The sequence below is a fragment of the Microcaecilia unicolor genome, chromosome 1 (genome assembly GCF_901765095.1).
Source record: "Microcaecilia unicolor chromosome 1, aMicUni1.1, whole genome shotgun sequence".
NCBI lineage: Eukaryota > Metazoa > Chordata > Amphibia > Gymnophiona > Siphonopidae > Microcaecilia > Microcaecilia unicolor.
The window spans coordinates 359,974,258-359,991,663 of record NC_044031.1 but is presented as its reverse complement, the minus strand read 5'-3'; the positions used below and the strand labels follow the sequence as shown (position 1 = coordinate 359,991,663).

Genomic DNA, 17,406 nt, shown 5'->3' with positions numbered 1-17,406 from the left:
TAATGGAAAGAAAATTATCAGGTATGATACATAATTTTACCTTGCTGAATGTCATTGGTGTACATTCTAAAAGATACCCCTTAATTTCTGGAACACCACACTCAAAGAAGACATGTAGAAATTGAATAGCAAAGCTGATCCCTGAGGGACACCACGATTTATGGGATATTTATTGAAGATGGAATCACAGATTTTAACTACAAAGAATCCCTCTTGTAGATATGACCCAAACCAGCATCTTATCTCGCACACCCAAATCATACAGTATTTTCAACAGAATAGCATGATTAACCATGTGAAATGCGGAGGCGTTATCCGGTGTCACCAGACAAAAACAGACATTTTGATCCATAGCAAGTCTTAATTCATCTATCATAAATGGTAACAAAAATTCAACACTGTGATCCTGTTTAAAGCCATATTGAAATTCATTTAACACATGGTTTCTTTTTACAATATCCTTCAGTTGTTTTCACACTTCTTTCTCTATAATCTTAGCCACGAAAGGTAATACTGTATCGCTTTATAATTACACGACACAGACAGATCCCCCAGAACTTTTCTTCAGCAATGGTACCACAGTAGCTACCTTCATACAGTCGGTTAGCTTCCCATCAGATAAAGATTTATTCACAAGTTTTCCAAATGATGCAACAACCATGTCCTACAGAGACCTAAATAGGACAGAGGAACATAGATCAGAGTAGGAACAAGTAGGGGAGAGATTCCATACAGTTAGTGAAATTTCATCAACACTTACTATCTGAAACTCTGACCATGATTCCAGTACTACATTCGATAGTCTCCACCCCTATCTGTACCATGCTTGACTGGACCTCATCTGAATACAATTTTTTTTCAAAGCCAGTCACCTCTAATCTGAGAAAACAAATTCTGATCAAACTCTTCAACATTACCATTAATTAAAAAAAATGTATGGTTTGAAATAACTACGGCCAATTTATGGCCATTTTTATTTTTTCCTGATAGTAAGAATTTCTTGTCTCCTCACAGAGAGCTTTATATTTCACTAATTTCAACAAATATGTATCATGATCATCAGTCTCTGTAGTTTTTTCTCCAGTCACTCAGCTGGTCTCACCCTCTGCACAGTATGCCATCAGTCTTTCTCATTGCTTTTTTATATGCTACAGTTCTCTCAGGCGCTACTAAATCTAGAGGCTCCAGTAATTAATTTGTCCATCCATTTACCTTCTCATCCAAGTTCACTAAATCTAGAGACTGCAATAATGAATTTATCCATCCATTTACCTGCTCATCCAGGTTCATATGGGTAATAACTAATCAGACTTCCCCTCCCAATTTTTTTTAAACATTCATTTCAAATTTAGGCCGCCTCCTCACAGCTAATAACTTTTCATCTCTCGTTCTTGAATCAGTTTTCTATTGAAAATCTACAATAATCAAATAATGATCTGACCAACCCAAATCTTTAATGGATGGAATCACAACCAAAATTCCAATATAATGTTTGTGAAAGAAAAAAATCAAATGTAACATATAACCAGCCTGATGTGTTACCCTCATCTGCCACCTCCTTAAAAGAACACTCATATAAAATTTTTCACCCAAACTGGGTCCAGTTGCTGATGGCAATAAAATGAATCATCAAAAACAAATATTGGTGATGAACACATTTCTTTCACTACATCAAAAATCGGTTCCCTCATTGATGTAAATCAGTCCAGGGATCCCGAAGGCTTGTGAGTTTTTTATTACCTGGTGCAGGATCTCAAGTGTCTCGTCTTCAGTCTCATTGGTTCAGTCTCATATTCAAAATTAAACCAGTCTAAAACTGAAAAAAATTAATATTGCCCAGTATGCACATTTTGTTATAATCAATAGCCAGAGATAACAAACTCACTCATTAAAAAGGAACAATCAGGTAACAATTTTCCTGATGGACAATATAAAAGACAAATAGCCAAATTCTTATTTTTAATAACCAGGATCTCAGCAAAATCATATGATTTAGCAATAGCTAATTAAAAATCCAACAACTTCCTATTGAAAAAAAAAAATTACAACCCCCTCCTCCTCTTTTATAAGATCTATATGCCCACTCCCACCTTTAATCCTTTGGGCAACATTCTCACATTAAATCAGATTTTAAAAGCCTTGATTCAGTAACATGAAGTACATCATACTTCCACAATTAAGGACTGTTTTGGTCCTCATGGAATGTGCATTTATCAATCCTCTTTCAGGAGTAGAGTTTCCTTGAACTAGGAAGATAATAAATCCTATACCTAAATACCTGTTTCAGATATTTATAAAACAAATTCTTAGGTGTTTAATTTGGAACCTTTTTGTCATGGTTTGGTGCTACAGCAAAATAGCTCTGTGCGTATACTGAACAGAACATTTTTTTGAACATTCATTTTCTTAGAAATTGTAATTGTGGACTTGCAGGATTGTAGCTTTCCCTCTCGGGAAGTTTTTATAAACTTTGAATAAAACAAAGGAAAAATGGGTATCTTCCACCTTCATTTAGTCTTTCTCCCGTTATGATACTGGAGTGTGGTAGAAATTATAAAGCTAAGTAGCAGTAACTGTTGTCATACTAGCAGAGTAAATTAAACAGAAGCTCATCTTTTCCTTTGACAGGAAGAGAAGAAGAGAAAGAGAGAGAAGGAGCAGTGTGATACAGATGCAGAAATGGAAGACTTTGAACCTGGGAAAAAGGTGGAAGTGGAAGCTCCTACAGACCGTCCAGTCCGAGCCTGTCGGAATCACCCGGGTGAATAGGAAATGCTACATGCATACAGTTCTTTCAACAATAGATTTGATCGAGTTTAGATTCTAGCATCAATTGGCATAATACTTATTTCTGAAATTCCCCTGTTTTTTTAAATTATTTTATCAGATAATAGTGGCAGAGACAAAATAGTTGACAAATCATTTGCCGTAACAGTAGAACAGCAAACAATCCCCACAATCAAGATAGTAGAAGAACAGAAAACTACTCTCCCCACCCCTCCCCCAATTATGGTCCTGCATCTGGCAAATAGTAAACTGATGAGCAAATAAATGATGAGAAAATTTAACTCAGACATTCAGCAACTGAATTCTGTCCTGGATAGTAAGGGTCTGCAAAAAGGGCTCCCAAACATAACAAAAACGTCTCCCTGTTGCATCAGAAAAATCATGAACTTGGAGTCTGTCCATTCTCATTTGATAAATCATATAGGAGTATCAGCTTTGGGAAGAGGGTGCCTCAGGAGGTAACCAAGAAAATAGTATCATTTTAAGAGCAATCAAGATTGTCATACACAGGTAATTTCTACATTCCTTCGGAACAGGACTATCAAATATTTACTCGTCAAACAACAGTGTGGGCAGATTTTGAACAGTCGGAGGCCATAAACTATGAAATCCATCAAGCAGACCAGCCCAAAACGTTTGTACTGCTAAGCAAGACCAAAACATATGGCCTAAAGTAGCATCAGGTAAGTTGCATTTCGGGCACTGCCCAACTGTGACTAGTCCGGTTTAAGCAGCACGTTGTGGGGAGAAATACAAATGAAGCACAAATTTGTAAAGAAGTTCACAGTGAGGTATACTGGTTATGCGGTTAGGAATATAGAGAATAAAAGCCTGAAGCTGAAAGTTCTGTAACTGAAGTGGAAACTCCTTGTTCCAAACGTCCACCAGTTTGACATAGTCCACATCAGCCGGGGTGTCTTGCAGATATCCGTGATGAAAGGTTAAAGGTACAAGTTGCTGTGACCCCAGCGTGAAAGCTTCCAAAATCTACTACTACTACTTAACATTTCTAAAGCGCTACTAGGGTTGCACAGCGCTGTACAATTTAACACAGAAGGACAGTCCCTGCTCAAGGAGCTTACAATATAAAGGACAAATGTAGGGGCAGTCAAATTGGGGCAGTCTAGATTTCCTGAATAGGTATAAAGGTTAGGTGCCGAAAGCAACATTGAAGAGGTAGGCTTTGAGCAAGGATTTGAAGATGGGTAGGAGGGGGCTTGGCGTAAGGGCTCAGGAAGTTTATTCCAAGCATAGGGTGAGGTGAGGCAGAAAGGGCGGAGCCTGGAGTTGGCGATGGTGGAGATGGGTACTGAGAGGAGGGATTTGTCCTGCGAGTGGAGGTTTCGGGTGGGAACGTAAGGGGAGATGAGGGTAGAGAGGTAATGAGGGGCTGCAGACTGAGTAGGTTTTCCCAAGCCAGTGACTGAACATAATGTTGCAGTTGAAGATAGCAACGTGATCTCATTGCAGAAGATCATATTCTCACTGTAGGTCCTCAAATGGCATCATATGCCTATCCTCAGACACCACCTTTAATAAATATGTTATCCCTTTCCTAGACCATTGATCAAAAATGCTACTCCTTTTAGACCTGGCAGAAAAGAAGGATTATGACATTTAGATTTTTAAAAAAGACATCTCATGGGCATAAAATGGTAGCACTTGCAAACCCATTTCCAAACTGCCCGTCCCATCTTCAACATGGGGTAGTCCTTAAAGGTCCCTGGTGGGAGCCCAGCAATGCCTTGAAGGAGGTAACTAATGTGGATATCGGGTACAAGGTGAGTCTCAATTTAAGTAATGGAAAAACAACCATTTAGGTGGCGCATGCCATAGAATACATTCAGGTGTCTGATATTCAATAAGCCCATCCTCTCATGTAAAGGTGGAATATGTGTGCATGCAAACTATAGTCTGGCCCTCTTTCCATGCCAAAGATGCAACTGTAACATTCGGTTAAACAGTGTTTCATCCCTACGGTACAGATAAAGGGGCAACATCTGGAAGACGTATAGCCACTGAGGCACTAAGATCATATTGTACAAAGTGATACATTCCCAGAGAGACAAAGGATAGGCCCTCCAGAGCTGAAGTTTTCTGCCCGAAGAGGCTAATAGAGGACCGATGTTGAGAGAGTAAAGAAGGGACAGATCAGATGGAATAAAGAGCTCAAGATATTTGAGCGCCCGATCTTCCCATTGCAGAGAGAAGAGGCCTTTCCATTCAGCAAGCACTGAGGGAAGCAAAGGTAAGTAAGGCTTTTGATTTACCAAGATTGAGTGTGAAGCCAAAGAGCATACCATAGTCCTCAAATGCAACAACTGGAGGAGAGCCTGTTGTGGATCTGCTAAGATGACCATTAAGTCATCAGCAAAAGCTAGTGCTTTAATCTGCGGAGCATCACCCCAGGGAATCGAGGATCAGCACTCATAAGATGCAGTAAATAAGGAAAGAAGAAACAAGAGGCGAGAGGAGGCATCCCTGCCATATCCCATATAGCAGAGTTCCATCCCCCATTGTTTAGCCCCCCTTCCCAAATCCCTAGGAAGGATGATCAGTGGAAGGCTGTACAGGCTAAACCTTATTTGTTAGGATTTATTTACCGCCTTTTTGAAGGAATTCACTCAAGGCTGTGTACAGTAAGAATAGATCAAGCATGAGCAATAGATAATTACAGCAGTAAAAATATTCAAAAACAATACAAAGTATGGCATGGTATACTATTTACAATGTCAATACAGTACGTAATAGAATAATGTTGGATAACTTTGCTCCTTTAATAAATGAAGTAATAATGAAATAACTGTGTTTTACTCAAGTTCCCGTTGTCTAATAATACATTTTATTTAAAGATCAGGAACTATTCACTGTGATGTATATGCAATAATAGGGGAAATTGGGGGGGGGGGGGGGGGGCAGAACCTTTTTACATCACTGTAAGAACACAATTCTGGATCATGTCATTCACTTATTTTTCTATGCTTGAAATAGCGTTGTATGAAATAGTCATCTGTGGAATGAAGAGGGATGAAAATAGAGGTAAAAAATCAAAATAATATTAACATATGTTTAAATAAACTAAAAGTAAATTCAGTGCTTTTTTGTAGGAAGAAAAGCTACCGGTACTCATACAGGGCCAACCTTAAGGGCAGGGCCAATATGGCTCAACCCCCATGGCCACACCCACTACCAGCCATGGCACATATAAAAAGGCTAGTGGTTGGGAGGCGGGGATAGTGCTGGGCAGACTTATACGGTCTGTGCCAGAGCTGGTGGTTGAGAGGCGGGGATAGTGCTGGCCAGACTTATACGGTCTGTGCCCTGAAGAGGACAGGTACAAATAAAAAGTAGCACATATGAATTTATCTTGTTGGGCAGACTGGATGGACAGTGCAGGTCTTTTTCTGCCGTCATCTACTATTTTACTATGTTACTATGCATCATTGAAAATAGTACACAAGTCCCTAGGTCCAATAAAAGAAACCCCTGACCATCTATATTTATAATTCTCACCTGGAAAATATTCTGAAGCTCACTCTGTGGGAGGGAAACAGTGAAGGCTAGGCTGTCAGCTCACTCAATCTCACTCATGCACCACTCACTGTCACTCATAGACCCGCCCTCAGCCATGCCCCTTCTGGACATAATTCGCGACCCCAACGTTCTAAATGAAGCCTACAAACCAGAAGTGTGAGGCGCCAAGAGATATCCTTTTTGCCTATGGCTGAAAACCGGAACTGTGAGGCGTCCTGTGGCCCGCCCTCGTGTCAGAATGTGATAACGACGAAGGCTGAGCACGGTCCACAGGCACACGCGATCTCACCCTGCCCCTCGGCGGCCATGGTTCAGACGGGACCCGCGTCACACAGCGCGCAGGTGCATGGAGGGGGCTTCGGGCCCAGCTGGGTCGCTGACCACGGGACAGCTGGGTCGCTGACGATGTTTGCGGATGAGGTGCTGGGGTTGGAAACGCGATCTCCCCGTACCTGCACGGGGGTTGGGGGACAGCTGGGTTGCTCACGATGCGTGCGGATGGGTGGGGAGGCTGCACCCACCGGCCCCCATGAGGATCGCTGCACACCAAAACCGGGGGTTGGGGGACAGCTGGGTCGCTGACGATGGGTGGCGATGGCTGGGGAGGCTGCACACGCCGGGAGACACGAGCGTCCCTGCACACCACAACTTTGCTAGCGCCCGTTTCATCTCTCCCAGAAACGGGCATTTTTTACTAGTAAACTAATAAAATATATAGATAAAAAATCAGCTGAAACACCCAAAAACAAGACTCTGGCATGCAGGACAACACCAGAAAAAAAAACATATTTTCCCCTTGTACTGCTATAAAGATAGCAGATTTAAATTTCAAAAACTGACACATTCCATTTACTACATTACAAATTAACAACTACAAATAAAACAAAAAATTAACACAGCTACCACACTACTTTATCTCAAACTAAATAAATAATTTTTTTTCTACATTTGTTGTCTGGCCACATATATTTTTTCAATTGTGTTGGTCCCAGTTCCTGGTTTTCCACTTTTGTCGTCTTCTCTTAATTCTATTGCCAGGATTTCCTGTTTGTCATTTTTCTCTCTTCCTTTTCCTTTCAGCTTTCTTTGATTTTATTTTCTGCCTTTGTCCACATTTAGTTCTTTCTTACTATTCAATCTTCAGTTTTGTTCTTTTGACTATGCCTACCTACAGCTTGCCCCTCTCGCTTTCTCTTTCCCCACTTCCATCCAACATTTGCCTTCTCTCTCCTCTTCACTCATCCATCCAACATTTGCTCCCTCTCTTTCCTCCCTACGCCCATCCAGCATCCTCTCTTTCCCCCCTCGCTCCCCATCCGGCACTTCTCCCCTTTCCCCTCTCTCCCCATCCGGCATCTCTCCTGCAGCCGCTGCATCTTTTCCCAACGAGCATCAACTGCAGGCAGATGCAAGGTATAAAAGGCGCAGGGCTGCAGTGCTCAGACGCACACTGTCGCCTTTGCCGATCCCCTGCCCCTCTCAAATCAGTTTCCTGATCTGGGGCAGGAGATCGGCAGAGCTGACAATGCGTGTCCTAGCACTGCAGCCCTGCACCTTCTGCTCATTGGGAAAAGCAGCTGTGAATGCGGGAGAGAGGCGAGAGGTGAACGGGGAAGGAAAAAAAGGTGCCGGTACACTGTACCAGCAGAAAAAAAAAATCCTGAGTAACAGTGACAGTTTTTAGTTGCTATCAATATTTTCTTTGTTTTGTACCACAGCAGAAAATGAGAGCACACCAATACAACAGCTGTTAGAACATTTTCTTCGCCAGCTGCAGAGGTGAGTCTTTCTTACATGAGAATTGGCAATGGGAAGTGCAGCTCCTTTCATAGTTTTATAAATTTAGGAAGGCTTTTTGATTTTGGTTTCATATGTATGTGTACTTGTGGTGATATAGGGAGGAAATTATCAAAGTGGGCTACCATTAAGACTGTTAATACGGGTTATTAGTAACTAGTAACCCTCTCCCCCCCAGCCCCACTTCCCAACCGCTGTGTAGTGGTTCATTTGCCAGACTGTCAGTAACAAATGCTGTCCCACCAGTAGCAGCCACTGGCATCAAAAATGAAAACCTATGTACCACCAAATGCACAGCTGAAATGCAGGATAACATTTCTTTCTCCTACCTTGAGTAATTAACATTATAATACCTAAAATTTGCATGCCATCCTATTTCAATGAAGAGATTATGTATTAAATGTCTGGCCACTTTAAGACTATCACATATGATCACACCCAAGTCCTGCTGTTTACAACACAGAAGTACTTCATGCCTTATACTATACCACTCCTTCAAGTTTTTGTAGCCCAAGTGCATGACGTTGACTTTTATTTTTTTATAAAGCATTAAGGGGCCCTTTTACCAAGCTGTGATTTAAAAAAAAAAAAAAAAAGTGAAAGTGGCCTGTGGTAGTGTGGGCATTGCCGCGAGCCATGCCACTTAATGGTCGTGCGCTAATATAAATTGGTGCATGGCGATTTTCTGTCTGAGCACCCTTACCGCTTCCTATTTTAAATGTGATAAGGGGCTCACACACTAACTCGGTGGTAATCTGGCAGTGCTCAGCGCTGCCTGATTACCGCCGGACATGCCTACTCCCCCCCCCCCCCCCCCCCCCCCCCATGCTAGAAAATACAAAATTATTTTCTAGCGTGGGAAACGGCAGACTGTGGGGAGCTATGAAACAAATCTCACAATGAGGCCTCAAAACTCAAAGAGCAATGGTCTGACCAAACATGTCAGGCTATCCCCTAAGGTGGTTCCCAGATATTATCATTGGCCCACTAAATTATCTCCATAAAAAAAAGAGAGCAACAAAAAAACTCCAGAAATGGAGAAAAAAGTTGCTAACTAAAAAAAACCGAAGAAAAGTAGCGATGCGCTGCGTATGCCTTGTAGCGCTATAGAAATGCTAAATAGTAGTAGTAGTAGCAAAACCCACACAGTCTAAGTCATCAAAAACCAAAATATCCACATCAAATCCGCAAAGTTCCAACACACACCATTGATAGTTAATGACTTCTATCAAAATAAAGTCCCACAAGTACTTAGCTTGACTGAAGAGGTATCTTTTCCCAATATCAGCTCCTCAAATTGCTACTATTCCAGTGCATAAAGGAAGACTCTACAAGTGCTGCAGAACATGAACAAATTCCAGCTGTCCAAAACTCTGAGAAGGGCCACTTGTGTCGCAAACCCGAACCAGAGCTTAAAAGCTTGTCTAAAATGGTCACCAGCTTTTATACCAAGCACTCAGAGGAGCAGCCAATCACAGACAAAAAAATTCCAGAGAAGGTCCGCGGTCAGCTGCAGAAGGAGTATCTGGGAATGAAGTGGATACTGCGCCATTCACGGAGGAAAGCATTATAAACAGCTTGAGAATCTGAAGGTGGATATAGGTATGGGGCCAGACGGTATACATCCCAGGATACTGAGGTTGCTCAGAGAAGTCCTGATGGGACCTCTTAAAGATTTGTTTAATAGATATTTAGAGAGTGGAGAGGTTCCACAGGATTGGAGACAAGCAGATGTGATCCCTCTTCATAAAAGCGGGAAGAAGTGGGAAACTACAGGCCGGTAAGTCTCTCGTCGGTGGTAGAAAAAATAATGGAGTCACTGCTGAGAGAAAGGATAGTTAACTTTCTAGAAGCCAGCGGGTTAGAGGATCCGAGGCAACATGAAAATCCTGCCAAACAAATCTTAAATTGACAGTGATCCTTCTGCTTGTTCTTTCTGTTTGCAACTGCAGGTGAGAATTCATCAGGTGCAGAAGGTTCAACAGGAACAGCTTTTTGGCGTTTGTGCCTTGGGGAGAGAGGTTTTTTTTTTTTTTCCTTTAAAATAGAGGAAAAAGTAAAATGGCTGCCTCTCCCAAAGGCTAGACATCTTTCTTCCGAAAGGGTATCCTTTCCCTATACAGCAAAAGGAAATGGGGAGGAAGGGGGGAGACACCCGAGTTTAACACCCCAGAGGCTAGAGAAGAAAAGACTCCTATCTGCCTAGCCTCTACAAGATTCCCAGGTACAGAAGGACTTTTTTTTTTTTTAGGTCAGAGAGAGAGAGACTAATGGGCTCACCTCCTACCATTTGCTGGAGACTGAGAATACTGAGTCTAGAGTCAGAAGTTTCTCAGTCTCCACCTGCTGGAAGGCGTGCACAACCCATGAGTCCAATCCTGGGCGGGTCCGGAGGGACTAAAGGAAAGCAAATTAGCAGGTAAGGTCTAATTTCTCCTTGGCTCCTCGAAGGCCAATACATCGTCTTTGCCACCGGCAGTATCAACCTCCTTGTCTGCTCAATTTTCAACATTCTCTGGGAGTGTACCTGCATAGAGGAGGCCCAGAGACCGGTCAGCATCAGACCCAACATCGAGGGTGCGTACAGGTTTGACACCAAAGCACCGGGATCCTATCCATTGGGGAAAGCTCAAGAAGCATAAGCAACAGTCCTTGACACAGTGCCAAAAGCACCAGGGCATCGAATTCTCCAATACCTGAGAAGCACCCGCACCAGGAGGAGCACTCTCCCTCTTTGATAGAGGTGCCAGTTCGCAAATCACTGAGTGGCCAGGTCCCAGCTACTGGTTCAACACCAATGCTTCTTTAGGCTGCTTCATTCCCGGCTCCCATGTCTGTGCCAGTTCCCGCCTTTAATGAGCAGTGCTAGACCATGATCAGAGAGTCACTGGTGCAGTTACTGCAGGGGCTCTCCACTCAGGCATCTTGGGCGCTTGTGCCACCAGCGGAATAGCGCAAGCTCTCTTCTGAGGCTCCATCGATGCCAGTGCAGAGATCCTCAATGCCGGCACCTTGGAGGGTCTCGAAATAAATGCATACAGTACCTCTCTCTCGACAGCGAGGGAGGACTCTTCTCCGGAGTCCCAGGGTAAGGCTGTACCTCAGAACTCTTTGGGGTTCCAGTAGGCTGAGGCCAGAGCAGACCACTAGTTAGGTCTATCCCGAGGAGTCTGGCTGGGACCATTCATGGGAGTCTGAGGAGGATCTGCAGTACTTCTCGGAGGAGTCATATGGAATGGCCTCTGACCCCTCCCCTTCTCAAGAGAGACAAAAATTCCCACCCGAGGGACTCTTCACAAGTTTTGTTAAGAAGATGGCTGTTTATGTCCCATTTAAGTTGGAGCCTACTACTACTACTACTATTTAACATTTCTAGAGCGCTACAAAGTGTACGCAGCGCTGTACAAACACAGAAGAAAGACAGTCCCTGCTCAAAGAGCTTACAATCTAATAGACAAAAAGTAAAGCATTTAAATTTAAAATATTTAAGCAGTCAAGCACAAGAGAACAGTCACAGAAGGACTGAAGATGTTGAAGGGTGGTCAGTGTGATTAGGTGTAACTCTGGTTGGAGTAGTGGGAGAAGGTGATAGAAGAATAGAAATGGGTGAGGTAAAGTAATGAGTGGGTTGATAGGGAGGTTATATAAGACATGTCACTCTAGGGGTGGGTGGGTAGAGGGGTAGGGTGGGCAGGATTAAGTCTAAAGCAGGAGAAGGTATTCTCTGCAGCCTATCTGTGAGATGGAAAATGCTCTCTGAAGCTGCTGCTATAAGTTGTTAGTTTTCTCTCCCTGAAAGAGATCCAAGCCACACCCACGAAGTTCAAACTGTCAGTGGGGAGGGTGAGGGGAGGAAATGGCAGTGCTTGATGAAAAAGAGAGCTCAGTTTCATAGGAGATATACTATAGGATGTCATTCTGAGGCCAGGCTAAGTCTAAAGCAGGAGAAGGTATTCTCTGCAGCCTATCTGTGAGATGGAAAATGCTCTCTGAAGCTGCTGCTATAAGTTGTTAGTTTTCTCTCCCTGAAAGAGATCCAAGCCACACCCACGAAGTTCAAACTGTCAGTGGGGAGGGTGAGGGGAGGAAATGGCAGTGCTTGATGAAAAAGAGAGCTCAGTTTGATAGGAGATATACTATAGGATGTCCAGGGCGGATATATTATTAGCCCTGGGGTACAAGTCTTCTCCTGAGGAAGGGGTCACTGTACCATTGCACTCTATCCTTAAGAAAATCCCCACCTGAGGGATTCCTCACAAGTTTTATTAAGGAGATGGCTGTTGCTGTCCCATTTAAGTTGGAGATGGAGGAGGAGCCCAGGACAGAGATATTATTGGCCTTGGGCTATGTCTCCTCCTTAGGAAGGGGTCACTGTACCATTGTACCTTATCCTTTCAGGACACACTGTTGAAAAACTGGGAACCTTTCCTCACAGTTTAGGTCATACTAAAGAAGGTGGATACACAATACCATATCCAGAAGGTTCTTGGATTCGAGCGGGTCCAGGTGCCATACCACTCTATGGTGGTTGAATCCGCTCTCAAATAGGCTAAGAGTTCCAGGTCTCATCTCGGCACCCCCCCCCCCCCCCCCCCCCCCAGGTAGATTCGGGGAGGAAGGCTTTTCAGGCCTCAATGCTCATTGCTTGCATCCAGTCCTATCAGCTGTACACAAGCCTATACTTGGAGTGTTTGGTAAACAGTATGCCAAAATTTGCTCTCCCACTGGAACAAGATGAAGAGCTTCACCAGTCAGCCAATAAGCAGATGGAGTGTAGATGTATCTGGCCAAGGGCACTTATGACACTTTTGATATTGTTTCCAGACTCTTCACTATAGCTGTGTGCATGTGTACACTCAATGGCCGCAAGTTTCTGACCTTGAACCGGCGGTTCAGGAGAGACTAGTGGACGTACCATGCTGATGGGACAATCTGTTTGGAGACAAAGTAGAGGACATCGCTGACCCCATCAAAAAAACTTACTGGCACCATCCAAACTTTATCTCGTCATCCTCCATCTGCATCTTCTTCATCAAGAAGATTTTCAAGTGGGCCTAGGCAGTGACGCTATTACACTCAAAGGTGTAGGTTCCTGCTTACCTCTTGTTCTTCTCAAGCCCCAAGCCTTGCCAGTCCCAACCATAGAAGACCATCCGACTCCCCAGTCAAAGCAGGATATCGGCTTTTGACTGGTTCCAGGAGAGCATAGCCATACTAAATGTAGCCATCCTGGATGGCTTACCGGTAAGGTGGAGACTGAATTTTTATCACTACAGATGGCCACCTGTAACCTGCAACCAGTGGGTTCTTCAAATAGTCCGTTTCAGTTAACGTCTTCAATTGGCGTCAAAAACCTTCAAATTGCCTACCGAGAGCGTTTTACATCAGTTATCAGTACAAGCAGGTACTTGTTGAGGAAATCTCTGACCTTCTACAGGCAAAAGCGGTCGAACCCGTTTAGTCACCCTGGGGAAGAAGGGAAGGGATTCTATTCTAGGTACTTCCTTGTGCCCAAGAAAATGGGAGGATTCTGGCCCATCCTAGACCTTAGGGCCCTGAACAGATTCCTGGTCTGAGAAAAGTTCAGGAAGGTTTCCCTGGGCACCCTTCTCCCTTTCATTCAGGTACACGATTTGCTGTGCTCTCTGGACTTAAAGGATGCCTATATGCACATTTTGATACTTCCCAGTCACAGGCGGTATCTCAGATTCCGATTAGGCCATTCCATTCCCAGACAGTTCACCAAGTGTCTGGCGGTAGTCACAGCGTATCTACGCAGACTGGGAGTGAATGTATTTCTCTACCTGGATGATTGGCTGGTCAAAAGCACATTACAGGAAGGGGCATTGGAGTCGATGCACCTAACTATTTGGGTGCTGGAGCTGCTAGGGTTTGTCATCAATTACCCCAAGACCCACCTTCACCCAGTTCGCCAATTGGAGTACAGAGGAGCCCTGCTAGACATATTGCAAGCTCAGGCTTTTCTTCCCCTAGCGAGAGTGGATACTTGCCTCCCAAGTTCACAGCAACAAGCAGGTTTCAGCTCAGCAAATGTTGAGATTGATGGACCACATGGCTTCCACAGTGCATGTTAAAGCCATGGCACATCTCCATTTGAGAGAGGTTCATTGGACCCTAGCTTTCCAGTGGGTGACACAGAACCTAGCGGATGTCATTCAGATTCCCCCACAGTTGGCTCACGTCCTTCTCTTGTGGACAATTCGGTCCAATTTGCCTCTGGAACTACCATTCCAAATTCTGCCTCTTCAGAAGGTGTTAACAGTGGATGCATCCAACCTGGGATGGGGAGCTTATGTAAATGGGCTTCATACTCAAGGGAAATGGTCTGCTCAGGAGAAGCAATTATATATCAAACTTTAGTTCAGCACCATTTGGAATGCTCTAAAGGCTTTCAGAGATTGACTACAGAATCAAATTATTCTAATTCAAACAGACAACCAAGTTGCAATGTTCTATGTCATCAAGTGGGGGGGGGGGGGGGGGGGGATATGGGATCCTACCCTTTGTGTCAGGAGGCAGTAGGCATGTGGTAGTGGGCTCTGCTTCACAGGATGGAACTTTGGGCCTCATACCTGCTGGGGAAAACTGCCTGGCGGACAGGCTGAGCAGGGTGCTGCAACTTCACGAGTGGTCTCTCAACATGGGCATATCCTGTAAGATTTTTCAGAGAATGGGGCACTCCCTTGGTGGATTGTTTTGCCACTAAGTCCCTCAGTTCTGCTCCAGGCTCAGATCACACTGCAGTCTAGCTTAAGATGTCTTTCTCCTACATTGGGGCGGGGGGGGGGGGGGGGGTGGAAACGGTCTTCTGTATGTGTATCCTCCAATACGTCTCGTAGAGAAGACTTTGCTAAAACTCGAGCAAGATCAGGGAACTAGGATCATGATCGCCCCTTACTGGCCAAGGCAGATCTGGTTTCCTCTTCTTCTGGAATTGTCCTCCAAAGATACGTGGAGATTGGACTGTTTTCTAAACCTTGTCATGCAGAACGAAGGTTCCCTTCTACATCCTAGCCTCCAATCCCTGGCTGTCATAGCTTCGATGCTGAGAGCGTAGAATTTGAATCCTTCAGTTTGCCATAGGGTATGTCTCATGTCTTGCTGGCTTCAGGAAAGATTCCACTAAAAGGTGTTAGTCTTTTAAGTGGAAGAAGTTTGCTGTTTGGTATGAGGGCAAGGCCCAAGATCCTTTCTCTTGCCCTACACAAACCCTGCTTGAATACCAGCTCTGTAAGGGTTTACCTCATTGCAATTGGTGCTTATCGCCATGTAGGAGCCAAGTCCATCTCTATATAGCCTTTAGTTATTCACTTCATGAGAGATTTGTTAACAAAAACCCCTGTCAAACCTCCAACGGTATCATAAGTTCTCAATGTAGTCCTCACCCAGCTGATGAGAGCTTCTTTTGAGCCTCTCAATTCCTGTCATTTGAAGTATTTGACCTGAAAAATGTGTTTTGGTGGTGGTCAGTGAGCTTCAGGCCCTAGTGGCTCATCCGCCTTACTTTAAATTTCATCACAACAGAGTAGTTCTCCGCACTCACCCTGAATTCCTTCCTAAGGTAGTGTTGAAGTTCCATCTTAATCAGTCAGTTGCTCTACCCACATTTTCCCCAAAACCACATGCCCATCCTTACTAAAGTGTACTTCATACCTTACCTCAAGTGAGCTTTAGCCTTCTATCTGGAGCAGACTAAAGTCCATAGATAGTCCATCTAGCTTTTTGTTTCTTTTGACCCGAATCGGATGGCAGTGGCTATTGGCTAACACACATTTTCAAATTGAATATTGGATTGTATCTACTTCATTTAAGCCCAGGCTGTGCTAACTCTGAGGGTCCTGTCAAGGCTTATAATGTCAGAGCCATGGCTACGTCAGTTGCCCACTTGGGATCAGCCTCCATAGAGGAGACTTAAAAAGCTGTGACGTGATCATCTGTCCACATATTCACATCTCACTACTGTCTTGACAGAGATACCTGGCGCAACAGCCAATTCAGGCAGGCAGTTATGCAGAATTTGTTAGGTGTCTAGAATCCAACTCCACCCTCCTAGACCCTGTTTTATTCTGTTCCAGGCTGCACCTACACTGGTAGTATGTTGTCCTAGCTTTGTTTTCCATGAACCTGGTGGCTAGGGATTCTCAAATGTAAGAATATGAAGGCTTGCTTGTCCTCAGAGAAAGCAGTTACTTACCTGTAGCAGGTGTTCTCTGAGGACAGCAGGCCGAATATTCTCACATCCCTAGGAGTTGAATTAGTTATATTCTATGATCTTTCACCTGACTGGGTAGCCACGCTCACGCATCGGGCGGGAAGCAACAGCGTATACACAGTGGAACCCTGCTAGAAACATCTATAATACTCGCTAGTCAGCATCTGTACTGGGCTACGTCGAATGACGTCACCCAAATGTGAGAATAGTCGACCTGCTGTCCTTGGAGAGCACCTGCTACTTTCCTCCCTTGGCCATTACTAAATTTTGTGTTAATGCGGATAGTTGTGCATCCTGGCATGATCATTTTAGTGGTGGATTGACCCAGGAGGCTGTGGTACTCTGACCTGGCATCCACAGCAAGATGCATCCTGATTCGTGGGCTGATGGTGATGGAAAATCCATCCCATTTTTGTCTTATAACTTGGTCCTTGAAAGGGAATGTTTGAGGCAAAAGTGATTTGCAGAAGATGTGATTACATCCTTGCTTCAAGCATGGAAAAGATAATCCTCCATGGCATATGCTAGTGTTTAGAACTTATTTGAAACTTGATTCTCGGAGAAAGAAGGCACACCTCTAAAAGCTTTGATGTATATTCTTATTGCAAGAAGATCACAAGAACGTTTTTAGCTGGCAGCCGTAGCTTGTGCTACAGGGGTCGAGTTGTCACCCTTAACTTCCCATCAGGATGTGATTCATTTCCTATGTGGTATTAATCATCATTGGCCTCCAGGGCAGCTTATTTGGCTTGAATGATACCTGAAAAACATAGACAGCTTCTTTTAAGAAGCATTTGGTATGCCACCGATTCCTGAAATTCAGTATGTCCCAAACAGAACCTTGCCCCCCCTCCCCCCCCATGGTCTCGTAACTCCCTTTCCATTTTTCAGTTATAATGAGTGTTTTAATTTAGGGTTCAGAGACCCCCAAGACGGCTGGAGTGACCTTAAATCTGACTCCATCTCTAAATAGCACTAGTACTGGGGTAATCAAGGAGTTGTGAAGTTCTAAAAGGAATTGTCATTAAGAGAGATGTTAGGTCTAAGGAAAAGAT

The 17,406-nt window shown here is 43.9% G+C and overlaps 1 protein-coding gene across 3 annotated transcripts in view; it reads left to right on the top strand.

Annotated features, from left to right (window-relative positions):
- The window catches only part of BRD9 (bromodomain containing 9), a 209,569-nt gene that overhangs the window by 26,893 nt on the left and 165,270 nt on the right, over positions 1 to 17,406 (top strand). For all 3 annotated transcript variants that reach the window (XM_030209763.1, XM_030209774.1, XM_030209755.1), the window contains exons 3-4: positions 2,629 to 2,761; positions 8,040 to 8,100. In XM_030209763.1, coding sequence (XP_030065623.1) covers positions 2,629 to 2,761; positions 8,040 to 8,100 — 194 coding nt within the window. The remainder of the gene's footprint in view (positions 1 to 2,628; positions 2,762 to 8,039; positions 8,101 to 17,406) is intronic.